This window comes from Acinonyx jubatus, chromosome D3 (genome assembly GCF_027475565.1).
Source record: "Acinonyx jubatus isolate Ajub_Pintada_27869175 chromosome D3, VMU_Ajub_asm_v1.0, whole genome shotgun sequence".
Classification (NCBI taxonomy): Eukaryota; Metazoa; Chordata; class Mammalia; order Carnivora; family Felidae; genus Acinonyx; species Acinonyx jubatus.
In genome coordinates, this window is record NC_069392.1 from 52,377,150 (window position 1) to 52,392,726 (window position 15,577).

The 15,577-nt window shown below is 43.2% G+C and overlaps 1 protein-coding gene and 1 long non-coding RNA gene across 7 annotated transcripts in view; one reads left to right on the forward strand and one right to left on the reverse strand.

Moving 5' to 3' along the window:
- The window catches only part of LOC128312497 (uncharacterized), a 27,844-nt gene continuing 12,267 nt past the window's right edge, over positions 1-15,577 (forward strand). Inside the window, exons 1-4 of one of the 3 annotated variants that reach the window (XR_008291863.1) lie at positions 1-351; positions 1,387-1,585; positions 3,747-4,004; positions 12,353-12,418. This is a non-coding gene — a long non-coding RNA (uncharacterized LOC128312497). Of the gene's footprint in view, positions 352-1,386; positions 1,586-3,746; positions 4,005-5,542; positions 12,419-15,577 lie in introns of all 3 variants that reach the window. The other 2 variants (XR_008291862.1, XR_008291864.1) reach the window with 2 other exon arrangements.
- GAREM1 (GRB2 associated regulator of MAPK1 subtype 1) overlaps positions 5,752-15,577 on the reverse strand; it is a 201,465-nt gene continuing 191,639 nt past the window's right edge. For 3 of the 4 annotated variants that reach the window (XM_027068718.2, XM_027068716.2, XM_053206538.1), the window contains 2 exons: positions 12,443-12,609; positions 5,752-10,995 (listed from right to left, as the gene is read on the reverse strand). In XM_027068718.2, the coding sequence (XP_026924519.1) occupies positions 10,098-10,995; positions 12,443-12,609 (1,065 nt within the window). In that variant the 3' untranslated portion in view covers positions 5,752-10,097. The remainder of the gene's footprint in view (positions 10,996-12,442; positions 12,610-15,577) is intronic. The other variant, XM_027068717.2, reaches the window with a different exon arrangement.

Sequence of the window (15,577 nt, forward strand, 5' to 3'; positions counted from 1 at the left end):
ATAAATGAGTTATCTCAACATTCCAAATAACAAACTATCAATGATTAACCAATTCATGGATCCCAGTAATTTACGTTACTAGAATAGTGGGATCTCTACACGTTGTCTTTTTCTTTCTGCCAGCACAAATAATTCCCATGTCTTCTTATCATCCAGGAGGATTAATATAGAGAAATCTCACTTCTTCAAAATGTACAGATAACTAGCGTAGGACAGTGCTGAAGCCTCGGTGACAAGTCATGTGCTATTCTCATCCCAGGAAAACTAAGAAAGAAAATGAACAGTCTGAGGTCTGAGAAAGAGTATAATAGAAAATGGCCCGATTCACAACTAATCTCCATGGAGGAATAGGTACGCTTTTAAAAAATTGTGACATAGGGGGCGCCTGGGTGGCTCAGTCGGTTGAGCATCTGACTTTGGCTCAGGTCATGATCTCACGACCTGTGAGTTCGAGCCCCACATGGGGCTCTGTGTTGACAGCTTAGAGCCTGAATCCTGCTTCGGATTCTGTGTCCCTCTCTCACTCTGCCCCTTTCTCGCTCATGCTCTCTCTCTCAAGAATAAATAAAACATTTTTAAAAATTAAAAAAAAATTGTGATATAAGGGTGCCTGGGTGGCTCAGTTGGTTAAGTATCTGACTATGGCTCAGGTCATGATCTTACAGCTCTTGAGTTCAAGACCCACACTGGGATCTCCGTTCTCAGTGCAGAGCCGATTCTGTGTCTCCCTCTTTCTCTGCCCTTCCCCCCCTTTACGTGCTCTCTCTCAAAAATTAATAAACATTAAAATAATGAAAAAAATGTGATATAACTTACATACTATAAAATTGGGTGGACAACTTAAGTTGCAAAGGGAGGCAGAAAAGGAAGAACCAGGAAGTGTGCAATGTAGAAACAGGAACTTCTACCCTGGAGATCTCTACACATACAAATAAATCATGATAGTGTTTGAGGGTCTTTAAAGTCCTGTCCAGGACTCAGATTTTGCGTGAGTTCATGAGTAATCCTGACTCAAGATCAGTACAGATCTTGTCAGATCACCTCTCCAGATTGCCTTTGCTTCAATGGGAAAATGATAATTTATATTGCTAGACATTTTCAACTTTATTTTATTTTTTTTTCAACTTTTATTGATTTTTGGGACAGAGAGAGACAGAGCATGAACAGGGGAAGGGCAGAGAGAGAGGGAGACACAGAATCGGAAACAGGCTCCAGGCTCTGAGCCATCAGCCCAGAGCCTGACGCGGGGCTCGAACCCACGGACCGCGAGATCGTGACCTGGCTGAAGTCGGACGCTTAACCGACTGCGCCACCCAGGCGCCCCGACATTTTCAACTTTAGAAGGGGCCAGATAATCCTATATGAAGAACTGGTACAATTCTATAGTCTTCACACAGATGAGACACCAAAAGACAGAGCTTTTGTGTATAGGACAGCAGTAACACAAAAAGAAACATGAAACCAGGAGAGCTGACCATCTTACGATGTGAAGAACGGTGTTTCTGTGACCTGTGCTCCAATTCCCAGAACTATGCCATTTTCCCATGACCCTTAATCTCCAGTCACTGAAATGTGGTACAAACAGGTAAGTCTGGCTATATGAAAACTTTGGCAATCATCCTGTTTCAAGATGACAACTCAAACTCAAACTGAAATGATTTTAATTGTTTTAAAATTTTTTTCATTTTTATTTTATTTTTTATTGAAGTATAGTTGACGTACAATGTTACATCAGTTTCAGGTGTACAACCTACTGATTTGATAAGTTATGCTGTGCTCACAAAGGTAGCTACCACGTGACTGCAATGCTATAGACTGTATTTCCTATGCTGTTCTCATCCCTGTGACTTATTTGTTCCATAACTGGAAGCCTGTATCTCCCACTCTCCTTCACCCATTTTGCCCATCCTTCCACCTCCCTCCCCTCTGACAGCCCACAATTTGTTCTCTATTTGTGGGTCTCTTTCTACTTTTTCGTTGCTTGTTCATTTTGTTTTTCAAGATTCCACATATAAGTGAAATCCTATGGTACTTGTCTTTCTCTTTCTGACTTATTTCACTCAGCATATCCTAAAGGTCCATCCATGTTGTTGCAAATGGCAAGATCTCATTCCTTTTTATGCCTGAGTAATGTTCCAGTGTGTGTGTGTGTGTGTGTGTGTGTGTGTGTGTGTACCATTTCTTTTTTTACCCATTCATCTCTCAGTGGACACTTGGGTTGCTTCCATAACTTGGCTATTGTGAATTGTGCTGCAATAAACATAGGGGTGCATGTATCTTTTCAAATTAGTGTTTTGTTTCCTTTGGATTAGAAACTTAAATTATTAGTAATTTAACAGATTTGTAAATTCATCTCCTTAAAAGTTGAATTGAGAGACTTCCTTTACCTTGTCAAAAATGGCACTGCTGAAAGTACTAAAAAGCACAGAGAATGAAACATAAAGTTATTTATGCAAGAGCTGAAGTTTGACATTCTCTTTGTTAAAGCTTATCTTTTCTTTGTTCTTCCTTGCAGAATCAAATAGGTAGGTTCATGGTTTTGTTAAGGTGAAGGAGGGCCACCCGGGTGGCTCAGTTGGTTAAGCGTCTGACGTCAGCTCAGGTCATGATCTCGCAATTGATGAGTCTGAGCCCTGTGTGGGGCTCTCTGCTGACAGCTTGGAGCCTGGAGCTTGCTTCGGATTCTGAGTCTCCCTCTCTCTCTGCTCCTCCCCTGCTCATGCTCTGTCTCTGTCTCTCTCTCTCCTTCAGACATAAATATTTAAAAAAAAAAAAAAGAGCAAAGGAGGCCTGAAGGAGATGAACTTTTTCAATCCTAACTTGGAAGTCAGCTTTAGTGTAATTAATGGTACTTGAGAGATTTTGTTTCTGGTTGAGGGTTTTGTTGCTTACAACCAACCAATGGAATAAAAAAAAAAAAAATAAAGTACAGCTTTTTTTTTTTTTTTTTTTTAAACTCAAGAGCATCATTCACTTTCAAAATTCCAGAGACTCAGAACCAAGAAGAGACAAGGCAACTGATAGGCCAGTTTTGCATTTTGAAAATTCCTCTACCTCTTCCCCAGTGGATATATGTGTAGGATCCAAGGACAAGCCACCCCTAAAAGCCACTTTAGCATCCTGATTATTTTATTTTATTTTATTTTTTCAATATATGAAATTTATTGTCAAATTGGTTTCCAGCATCCTGATTATTTTAAATAAAAGTTACTTAAGAGATAGCCCCTGCAAAAGGATACTCAGACCCTCTTCTGTCCCCCTGAAAGCAGGAAATAAACCTCCCATGTGAAATATACCTCCCTGTCCCAGGAGATAAAGACACATCCTTATTATCAGAGATGGGAAATTTAGACCCAAGAAGGCTGTTTGAAAAACCTTTGTTAACTTTTTACTAATTTACTGCCCCAGCCCAAATTCTGTTCAGAATTTCTTACTAACTGAAGCTCCCAAAGTCAATTGATTCCTCACAGGTTGTCTCTTTGTCTAAAAAGTATAAAATAAAAAACTGCCTGCTTTGGTCATTTCTTTAGGTCTCAATTTCATTACTGGGCCTCTGGGCACACAAAATAAAACTTTGGTTCTTTCTTCTGCTAATCTGTTAAATTAACTCTTAGTCCAGCTGGAAGAATTTGACGGGTAGAGGAAGAATTTTTCCTTCCCTACATATGGCTTGGAAAAAGCACAGTGCTCCACTTTCAAATTCCTTATCTTTTCTGAGCCACTTCTTTCTGCTTCCATGACTTCAGGATTCCAATGTGCTTGGCTAAGGAAAGTGGAAAATTGAATGAGGGGATGAGGCCATCAATATGACCGGACTTATGTTTTACTCTGTACTAATCCTTGCCTCACCGTTGTACGCCATCCCAGTTGACTGGAGTAATCCTTGTGTAGCCATTAGCTGGTTGGAAAAGCCCGACACCCTGCGGTCATATTTAGTACTACAGTTACTTCTCCACTCGGGTGTCCCAGAGGGACTGGCCTGGCTGGATACAGTACCATAGAAGGTATGTGTGCTATGTGTAAGTTGTTATTTACATTTTTAAATCTTCTATTTGTCTCACTATCTCTGCTGAGTCATACTTTTTGATCAAAGAGCAGGAGATATGCTCAGAGCCTCCATTTTATAAGCAGGAGAGATTTCTCTTGATTTCCAGCTAGCACTGACTGGGTAGCATCGGTTGAAGATCTTAGAAGACAAAGAAGTTGGAGGACCAGGAAAAGAAACGCTATGCACTGAAAAAAATTTAACTTTTTAAAAGTAATCTCTATGCCCAACATGGGGCTCCAACTCATGACTCTGAGATCAAGAGTTGTATGTTCTTGGGGAACCTATGTGGCTCAGTCGATTGAGCGTCCGACTTCAGCTCAGGTCAGGTCTCATCGTTCATGGGTTTGAGCCCCGCATCAGGCTCTGTGCTGACAGCTCAGAGCCTGGAGCCTGCTTCGGATTCTGTGTCTCCCTCTTTCCCTGCCCCTCCCCCACTCACACTCTGTCTCTCTCAAAAATAAAAACATTAGAAAAATAAATAAATAAGAGTTGTAGGCTCTACCGACTGAGCCGGCCAGGTGCCCCCTAGGAAAAAATTAAATATTATTAGGGGGCACCTGGGTGGCTCAGTTGGTTAAATGTCCAACTTCAGCGCAGGTCCTGATCTTTGGATAAATCCAGAAGTAAGTGTATGAGTTAGCTAAGTAAGGAGCTGGAGGGTGATTCTTAAGGAAAAACTCATTTCAGTGAAACAAGAATTTATCCAGTGCTTAATCATTCTTTTCAGTGACTTGGCTTTTTCTAACCTCAGGATATTTGACTTTAACCCAACTTATATCTAAACTCAAATTTACTTTGCAATTTTCAGTTTGGAAAAGTCAGTGTCCTAGTGTGTATCTGATTAAGCACTCTTAGGACCTTGAGCTAGATACTTGGATGCTTTAGCCAACCCATCGTGCAGGTTCAGTTCTGTAAGTTCTTCCAGAGCATATCCTGGAAATCCAGGGAAGTGGCCACCTGTGGGTTTAGTTACAAGGTTCTATCCCTGTGAAACAGGATAGAAGGGTTGAAGGCTTAAGTAGAAGATGATTTGACAATGCTTTGTCTAGTGAAGGAAGACAGGAAGACGTTTCTGTGATTGTGAAGCTGGGGAGGTCTAGTCAGGGCGGGGGATGTGGGTTCCCATTGTCCTGCCAGCCCTTTGTTTCTCCCCCAGAATCTCACAATAAAGTGGTCTGAAGCTACTGCATGCTATTTTGAGTAAAACAGAAGCTCTCTTAAGCAACCTCCATTTGCCACTTGCCAACTTCTCTGTAAAACTCACTGGTGGGTGCCACAGTGAGCTGAATGCTCATGACTTTCTCTTGCACACCCATTTCTGCTCTTAATGCTGATTGTAATTATATAAATTAAACTGTGTAGAGAGCAATCTGTATTGTTTCTTTTCCCCAAACACGAAGTGTTTTTTGTTTGGTTTTTTTTTTTTGTTTTTGTAAACCTCACCAGTTCATTATATAAATGAATTGTCTTTTGTTCTAACTTCTGACCACACAGGTACTGGATTTTCTTTGAATGCCATCAGGTGACCTGGTTCCCAGCTTCTTCTTTGTGCAATAGCCATTGCTTTCCGCCTCTTAGTACAGAATGGGCTTGCAGCATTAAGAATCCCTTCAGACGCGCGTTCTCATCTCCATGAGGATGGGGAACAGAGTTCTAGAAAACTATGCACTAGGTCCAACTCACTGAGGGACTGCAAGAAGAGCAACTTTTAAATTTTCTTTATTTATAGACATTTCAGAACCATTTAAATCAACCATGAATTTTTTTAGACATAACATACCATGTTTATCTTGAGGTACACATTGGGCCCGTTAGATAATGCTCTGGAAAGTAATACAACTGTTAACTGGTAGTTAACGCCCTCGGTTTTCCAAGCAAAGAAGCTATAAAGGTGGTTACAAAATTCTTTGAAAAGAATATACCATTTCCATTTAAATCAAGGAAAACTCCCCCATTTTTAATTAATTGAGTTTAATTTTTAGGCTTAGTTTCAACAATGTTTTAAATGGAACTTCGTATGAAAATGGGAGAAGAGATTGATAGCTAAGAAATGATCTGAGCCCCTACTATATGAGATTGTAAACAAAGGAAATTTGTAATCTGATCAGCTCATTACAAAATTCATAGCCTAAAAATTAGAGCAGCAAAATTACAGAAGATATTTGTACATAGGTTTAACTGAAATCACGTTTACCCCTTGCTTCTGGTTTCCACCATGAGATCAATTTTAAAACACCCGGTTTCAAAGACTAAACGGCAATGGGACAAGAAGCGGCTGTGAGAATTCCACACACAGTTTTACAGCCCCCTAGGGCAAAAATCCTCCTTCTCGTCATTTGCACTTTGGGTGTTCTACACTTCCTGCCCTAGCAGCCAGTTGCCTTTGTATTACTAGAAAAAGAGTGGGAATTGACGTATCCAACAGCAGATTTAGCTTTTCTGGTGGATGACGCAGAAATTTCCTTTGAATGGTTCACGAGGTACTTTGGAGAACTGTTTTGTTTTCCAGTTTGTGATTCAAAATGTTAACTTCATACTCTTTAAGCATGACGCGTAGTGACTTGTTACACAGTGTTTGGAAAATGGACCCTCTATCCATCCACAGCCACCCCCTGAACTTCTCAAGGAGTTGTAGGGATGATGTGCAGGTGGTTCTGGAATGTGAGCAGAGGGTGTTTATGTGTGTGTCTGAAAACAGTTGGAATGGATTGTCATAACAGTTTCCCGTAAGATTGTTTTATTTCTCCATGAGACAAGAATAAACACTGCAATTCAGTCGAATGGGCGGCTTGCTGCAACTTCATAAACTTGAATGGTATATGTGGGTTGAAAGAGTATAAATGTAAATTTCACAGTTCATAAAGTTGAGCAGCTCAACTTAAAAGAGAGAGAATGTGCTGGCGTTTACAAGATTCTGAGAAAGAATCGGTCTGGGAGGGTGTGAGTTCTCCCTTCCAGCATGAGTTAGGTCCATATTTTTACATTTTAGCTGCTTGATTTGGCTTATTGCTGATTTTCTTTTTTGATGGGGGCCATGAATGTAAACCCCAAACAGGGTCCTGTTTAGACAGGCACTTTCCCCTAAGCCCCATGGTTACTGCCCTGACGGCAGGGAACCTGCTAGAAGATGTACTCAATCTTGACTTGGTTGGTTAGAAAAGATTCTGCATCTGGGGATCTCTATGCATCGTTTTTTCACTGCAAAACTGCAGCTCTCAGAAGGGAAAGGCCGGTTCCACCCTATTCCCACACTGCCTTTCTGGCCATGATTCTCTCTAGCAGTGCATGCCTCATCTAGTCAGGGTGCCGAGGTCCTCTACAGACAAGGGTTCAGCTCAGTAATGGCGGCTACCTTTATTTGTGCCTTTAGAGAGGCCAGAAGATATTACAGTTAAAAATGTTGCCAATCAGTAAAAGAGAACACTAGCCAGTGGTAGTCCGAGATACTTTCTGCCTCCAACATATTCCAAATTTTAATGGTCTCATGGTGTTTATTTTTTATCCCTTTAATGGAGACTGCCATTTCTTCCATCTGTGGATTCTTTCAAGACATAACACACTTAACTCTCCATACATCCAACTGCCCAGAAGATTTCATGTCTCTTTTCGTCACACATATGCAGTCTCAGCAACTGTGATTTTAAATATAAACATTAGGAGCTCCAAGAGGGCACAAGCCACATCTTTTTTTTTTTAGTATTGTCGAGTCACACAGCATGGTTCCTGGCAATAAGAGGTGTTCAACAAATCTGAATACATGACCCAAGGGCCACAGTGCCTGTCTCCAAGCAGTCTCTACATTGCCACCAATATAAACTCGATATAAATATGCCAAGACAGAACACAGAAACTATTTGTGTCAAGTTCTTGGAAAAGAAAAAACAAAAAGAGAAACATAAAAGGGGTCATTTGTGTATGTGGGGCAACCTTCATAGTAAACCCAAAGCCAGTCGGTTCCTCCTGCCTGAATTTGAGAATTGTGTCCAGGGGTCAGGCGTTTAAAAGCAGATTCCGTGAGGATTTGTTAAAGAAAAAAAATGCAGCTTTTCAACTGCATCCTGTCTGTTTTTGTTTTCAAGGAAGTTTCTGAGAGGTTAATGTTGCTACGGAAGTGGTGGCTTATACAGAAGGATGTTTTCTAACCGGCAAAGTCACTGAGGGTCTCTTGTCATGTGAGTGCGGTACCAGAAACTCCTTTGTAATAAATATTTCAGTTACTCCTGGAGGGGCACTCCAGTATGACGAATTTTACAAGATACTCTCCTTATGGGGTCATTCTACCCAGAGTATTTACATTTTGGGAGAAATGTTATGGGGGAAAAATGCCCCTTTAAAAAAAAAAAAAAAAAGAGAAGATTTATGATGGCAAATGAGAAGACGCATCAATTCACCTCAATTCTATACCACGAGATGGATTAAGCATCTTTAACGTCAAGAAATAAAGCCATCTTGCATGTTGCCTTATTGTGGGTCTTGTCTTTACATTTGTTTACTTATGTTGGTCAGTGGGATGAATAGATAACAAGAAGCCAACCCTGAAGTCATGTTGGCACCTGGTTGGCTGACCTCAGTCACAGATGTCTGCACATCCAGAATCAATGTGGGGGGAGACAGGGCTATGGCTGACGGCTTGCTCGGAGAACTCTAGCTTTCCTAAGATATACATTCCTTCAAAAAGTCAAGAATGATGACGAGGACATTATAGTTTGGAATATCTAATCACATTTGGCAAAACCTGTCAGAATCATGTCCTGGAATCCTCAATAATAAAAGTATGGTAATAATACATTTTCTTTGGAAGAGAGGAAAGAAGAGGCTTATGAACTAAATAAGTACTTACTGATACTTTAAAAAATTACTCAACATATCTAGCACGCACAATAACAGAAGATCGTATGATTTCTGAGCTCTGGTGAAGCACAAAGCACGTTGAGAACACCTAACACGCTCTGAGAAATGCTTTTCAGACCTCTCACTGTTGGACACCAGGAATATAAGACCCTCAAACAGGAGACAAATAATCCTTTGACAAGACACTGTCGTTTTCCCAGACACCAGCATGCGAGTATTATATGCAAACTACCCCACATGGGCTTACAATCAAATGTAATTCTTCAATACAGACACTCTACTGATTTCCTCTATGCTTTCAGTGATGAAGACCAGTAAGACTGAGCGTCAAGGGAAAGGGTTCTGAGAATCTTTGGAATCATTCTGCCCACTCTTCCTAAGAGGCAACCTAATTAATGGCCCCAAACCTCAATCGATATTTGAAAGTGAACAGATGTTATCTAAAACATCAGACTAATAATGATGCTTAAAACATGTTTGCATTGTGTATACATCTATACACATATATGTATATGTTCTGCTCTTTTCTTCCACTGCTCGAGAAAATTAGCAGCAGTTACAGATAAATGATTGTGGTCATAATTTGTATTATTTCTAAGGACGTCATACACCTTCTATCAACATATGACTTTTGGAAAATGCCTTTTGATGAAAAGATCCCCACCGAGCATATAACAAACAGTAAAGTGTCATTTCATATCACTAACATTTTCAGGCACAAGAGTAAAACAATTAGCACTGAGCAATCCAAACGACAGAGCACAGAATAGTTAATTGTCTAAAGTCGATTTTCCCAAAGGAGAGAACTGTTGTTCAAAAGTGTTGTTTGTTTTTGTTTTTGTTTTTTGATTCTTATGTTTTTTTTTCAGCTTTGGCTATTTTGTAATAAATACCATACCTTCTCGCATAAACCTACTTGGGTAAGAATTCTCTCTCTGAACATGCCTTTTGTCTTTTAGCAGCTGTTGAGTGTTGAGTGATGTACAAGGCACACCTCTAAGTGTTCTGTACAGCATTTTTATTGATGTACAAAATAGCCTGTTCACCATTCAAAAATGTAATCTGCATAGTAGGAGTGTCTCTTATCCCTATTTACAGAGAAGGTTTTTAGTGCAAAAAACATGGAATTGTGTCCCAGCGCACCCCCTCTGGCACACACGTACATCAGTTTCGTCCAATGCTAGCTGGGGTTGTTTGGCTATATTTTGGGCCTCCAGCCATTAATGAATTGCATTATTTTCTTCACCTGCAGTTTGCTCAATTTGAAATCCTCCGAGAGGATTTCTTCCGTTAGCTGAACGAGCAAATTCCCGTCGATCTTTTCGCTAACAAAGAACGATATGACATCTTCAGACAAACCGATAAACCGTAACGACTTGGACACTTCCTCTATAGAGAGTCCCGACAGGTCAGCGGGTGGCTGCCACGGGGAGCCATCGCCACAGGACCTGGGGGCCAGCTGGAGGTGAAGCGGAGACGAGAAAGGGTAGGAGACGGAGAAGATGTCCTGCATGCCCTTTTTAACAAAGTACTGGTCTTCGGAGAGGTCCGGTGACCCGGACTTGGGGTCTTCCTCAGCACCATCAATTTTCAGAGGCAAAGGAGAAGTGTCCGAGGCGGCTTTCTCTTCCACCGGTTTTGGGGCCCTGGGGGGTAAGGCAGGGCACGAGATACTCTGCTTGCTTGTGTCCGCGGCCAGTGTTTTCGCATCTGTGCTCTCCACAGAGTAGCTGGCTGACTTGGGACAGGCAGAGACGCCGCCACTGAATTCTGAAGTGACCGAGCCGGGGGGGCTGGCCGAGAGCTCATGGCCGTCAAAATCAAAGGGTGCTGGGCAGTTTCTCTTTGGTGTGCCTGGCGTCTTCTGTCTGGGGTAACTGTAACTCCTGCTTGGCCCCGGCAGGAAGTCCCCCCTGCTCTGGTTCTCCGACGCTCCCGAATAGTGGTTGGGCCACGAGAGCCTGGAGGAAAGGGTTTCAGCAGAAGGACTGCCCGTCGGGGACTTGGGGTCCACGGAATCGGCTTTTGCTCGGTTACAGGGATAGCAGGACACGGGAGCACTCTCAGAAGGCCCGGTGTCACTTTTAGGAACGCTGCTTAAAAGCAAACACAGAAAGGGCGGTGAGTAACCTAAAAGCCAACTACCAAGCCCATCTTTATCCCACAGATGTCACTTCTGAGTAGAAAAACAGAGGTAGGAAGAAAAATCTAGGATTTCTTATTGTGAATTCGATGAAGTACCTGCTAACCTCACTGGGTTAAAAAAAATCTTTACGTTACTAAGATGCATTGGTAATTACGGAAATGAATTATAATGATTTAACGTGCTCTAGTGGAGATGGAAAAAATATATATGTTTTTTAAACTAACAAGAAAATCATTGTTAGGGGGTGCCTGGATCTTTATGAGGAGACACATTCTTGGGCCAGGTTTAGGCTTATCACCAACAGGCAGTGTCACTCATTACTAATGTCTGTAGTGGGGAAGGGTGGGAGGAGGGCAGAAAATGGGTGCCTCATGCCCGTCATCCTTGTGCTATGGGACAACACTACATCATTACCACCTATGTCTCTATTCCCATCCAAAAGTCTGAGGTAAGAAGAAACGCTTCAAACACAATGCTTGCCTTGGTTTCTATATAACTGACTAAAACTAGCGTAAGGATTTAAATGTCCAGAGAATTAAAAATACCTGCAAAAGAGAGCTATTTTTAAGTGTGAAGACCATATGTGGAGTCATGCGTTCAGCTCTGGGGCCCGATTTTAAGTGTCAGTGAAGCCAGAGTGTGTTCAGAGGTGGGTGACCAGGCTGACGAGGGACCAGGCAGCGATGTCAGCGGAAATAGCTGGCGGAACTGAGGCAGCCTCTTTTGGAGAAGAGAAGACTTACATCTGACTTCAAATTATTCACAGGCTGACAAAGAGAAGCAGGGAGGATCTATTTTTGTGTTTCTAGACATAAGAAACAGTTGAAAGTTACGTGGAGACAGATGACAACTGGATATAATGAAAGATTATGGAAAAAATTATTGGCATTTGCCAACAATGGAATGAGTTGTCCTGCAGAAGAAGGAGCTCCCAGCACCAGAAGGGTCCAGATAGAAGTCAATGGCTACCAGACTGTAGCCAAGAAGGGAAAGGCACAGTAGAGAGCCAATAGGACCCTTTCAAGTCTAGGTCCCGGTAGAAGGTGCTGTCTGTCTCCTTGTGCAGAAGTCGGAGCAGAAAGAACGAGATGCCGCTTTGTGAGAACTGGCAGTCCTCCACAGCTTGCGTCTAAGAGAATCCAGTTGGCCTTTATGCTCCATTTCTTACATAGGCTGTGGTTTCTTTTCTTCCTAGGACCCTGGCTCCTCCTTCCATCCTAACTTGAAACCAACAGGGGCCCCATCATGCTCTTCCAGTGAAATTCTTTGGTTTTTAAGGAACATTTCCTCTCCCACCTCCTGCCTAGGTTACGGCCACCCGGAAACCGTTCTCAGGACCCGGTGAGCTGGCTGACAATAAGACACATGCGGAGGTGAGCCCTGGCATGGAGACTTACATGTCGTGCAGCCCTGAAGAATAGTAGGACAAGGTGGGGCTGGGAGAGCGAGTCTGCTGCCGCGCTGGCTTGGCTGCACGAGGAGGGACGGAGGGGCTTGTGGACAAAGGCTTTGCGCTTCGGGGTGGAACAGGAGGGGCGTTCAGGAGCCGGCACTCTTCCCTGACCTGGCGCAGAAAAGAACACTCTGGGTTAGCAACAGACTGACAATGCCACCGGTTGGGGGGCGGGGTGGGGGGGGTGGATTTGCGATTCTGCAGGGTCACGTGGCTTCTCTTAAACAAAAACAGCAGGGGCGTAAGGGAGGGAGAGAGAAGACTCCAGCAAACAAGGAGGATGATAAATACAGATGCTGCCGGAGATAAAATCCACGCCTGTCGCATACTCGCTGGGACAGACTAATTTTCAAAAGAGACTGCTTGACAACTGCCTGGTGCTGCTGAGATTCAGCAAGTAATGTGAACTACAGCGAGTGCAAGAGACAGTGACATGTGAGATGTATACAACAGAAGCATTGAGAAAATAAGGACATGGGGGGCCTGGGTGTCTCAGTCGGTTAGGCGTCCAGCCTCTGCTCAGGTCATGATCTCGCGGTTCACGAGTTTGAGCCCCGCATCCGGCTCTCTGCTGTCAGCACATAGCCTGGAGTCTGCTTCAGATCCTCTGTCTCCCTCTCTCTCTGTCCCTCCTCCACTTGCTCTCATCTCTCTCAAAATAAATAAACTTAAAAAAAAAAAAAAAAGGAAAGAAGCATATAAGGCAACCCTGATCTTAACAAAGGATCAAACTCCTCCACTGAGTTGTGTTTATTCCCTGTTCCCACTGAATTCAATTTGACCCAACCTTCGGGACTGGTGGCTCTTCTCCAGTGTTGCAGCTGCTTCTGAAGTTATGCCCAGGGTTCTCACTCGGAAGTGTGCACGTGAATCACCCGGGGATCCTGTCGGCATGCAGACTCTGATTCAGCAGCCCGGGGGTGGGGCCTGAGAGCTGCACTTCTCACAAGCTCCGGTGACACGGTCACCACACTTAACGGGACAGGGCTGCAGATGGAGTAACGAGGCAGACTTCCAAATCCAAAACATAGCACTCTTTGGAAGAGCCGCCCCTAACTTCCTTCATGTTCACCGTGGAGAGGATTAGGGGACCTGGGATTCCCACGGCTTGTGTAAGTCTGCCTGCCATCACCCCCGTTTCTTCTCCATTCACAGAGGTATTCAAGAAATAGGATTCTTTTTAAGGAAGTGGACTTTTAACGCACTTCTCTGTGTCAGGCAGCAGGGGGCAGTTTATACCCGGTTCTGCTAGTCAACCCTAAGCTACACAGGTAGAAATGGAGCCAATTCCGACTTCGTCAAAAATGTCCTTGCTTGCTTTTAGGCCTTGTTCCTACCAATTTTTTTTTTTTTCACCTTTGCCTTCAATTTCTTTCTGTCCCAGCAGCTCTGGGCTAATAAAGACAATGAGACAGCAAGCTTCCATTAGCTTTGGTATTGGGTTTGCTTAAGACCAAATAAAATGGGTTCACCTTACACTGCATCCCTACCGCCTACACTGTGCGCTGGGCCCCTAACTGGCTTCCCAGAGCCGATTCACTTGCCAGAAAAAAACAAATGTTAGGAAAAATCATGTGACCACAGGTGACCAGGCAAACCTCAATTCGAAAATCAGTGGAAGCAATTTAAGAAGTCTTATCCATTGCATTTTTCCCTAGGGCTGAGGACCATTGGGCCCACCCAGAGGACCCACAGCCTTGGTTACCCGGACCCCCTGGTGACAGTCTTTCATTTGGAAATGTTCTTTAGGCTAAACGAAAATATTCAGAGCAGCAGATTTTCTTCTCCACTAGCTGTAGCCTTTCCCCTTTTGAGCTTTTAAAAAGCAGGTGGTGGATGACTACAGAAGGAAAATCTGGGAGGACATGGGTTTGGATGAGGGAGAGAGAGGATCGTTCAGCCAGCCCAGGAGGACTCGTGCACCACTTAGAGGGTTGTCTTTTCCTGAGCCGAGAACCAATTAGGACACTGAAAAGCTCTGGGGGAGTCACCCCACTGGCTGGCTTTCAGGAGTATATACTGGTTACAAAATAAATAATCAAGATATTGCATCAGCTTCCCTCCTGTGAGTGATTTGTACCTTAGCCAACTATGCTTCTTTTCTTTCTTAGGGAATGTCTATAGAATTTAGGATGAATGAGAGTTACTTTATTATACACGTGCCTGATTCTGATTACTTATGGTAACAGGGATCATGGAAAATATAAGAAGATGGGGAGCCTGTCGGCTAAGTTTGTAAGTTTAAAAAAAATTTTAATGTTTATTTTTGAGAGAGAGACACAGAGTGTGAGCAGAAGGGCAGAGAGAGAGGGACACAGAATCTGAAGCAGGCTCCAGGCTCAGCTGTCAGCACAGAGCCCGACGCAGGGCTCGAACTCAGCAACGCTAAGATCATGATCTGAGCCGAAGTCTGACACTTAACCGACTGAGTCACCGAGGAGCTCCTAACGTTTTAATGTTTAAAATAAACAGTCCCCTTTCAACACTGGGGTAGAGAAGAGCACAGGGCAAACACGGTTAATGCTGAGTTTGATTTAGAAATTTCTAAGTTCTGGAAGTCATCATTAAATGTGACGTTTCATTAGGGCTCACTTACCTAGATGTCAATTATGATATGCTGAGATGTCAATGACTTAACATAACTGACTGACGTAGGTCTCAGAACACAGAAACACAGCCACTTGTACTTGAATTTGACTTACTGGAAGTCCCCTCTTCCTGTTCTTATAACTAACCCCGGGGACTCGAGGTCATTTAGAGCTGGTTCTGGCCCCTACTTCTATAGCTGGGCAGTACCGAACAGCTTTCCAGTAGGCTTCCTGCAGGACAGGAGTGGGCAGGAAGTAGTCAAGAAAAGCACTGGTAGGTCATGGGGCCCAGAGGGGGCGGTGAGCTATGGCTAACTGGAGTGTTTATAGCTAAACTCCAAACTGCATCTGAGATACAGAAAGGGTTAGAGGCCACATGAGTTAAGTGTGTACGTGTGAGTGTGTGTGTGGTTCTTGTTCTTAGGAGATGGGGTGTAGTCCGTGAAGAGAAGTCCAGAGGAAGGTCTTCCTCCATTGTCACGGGAGGGCTG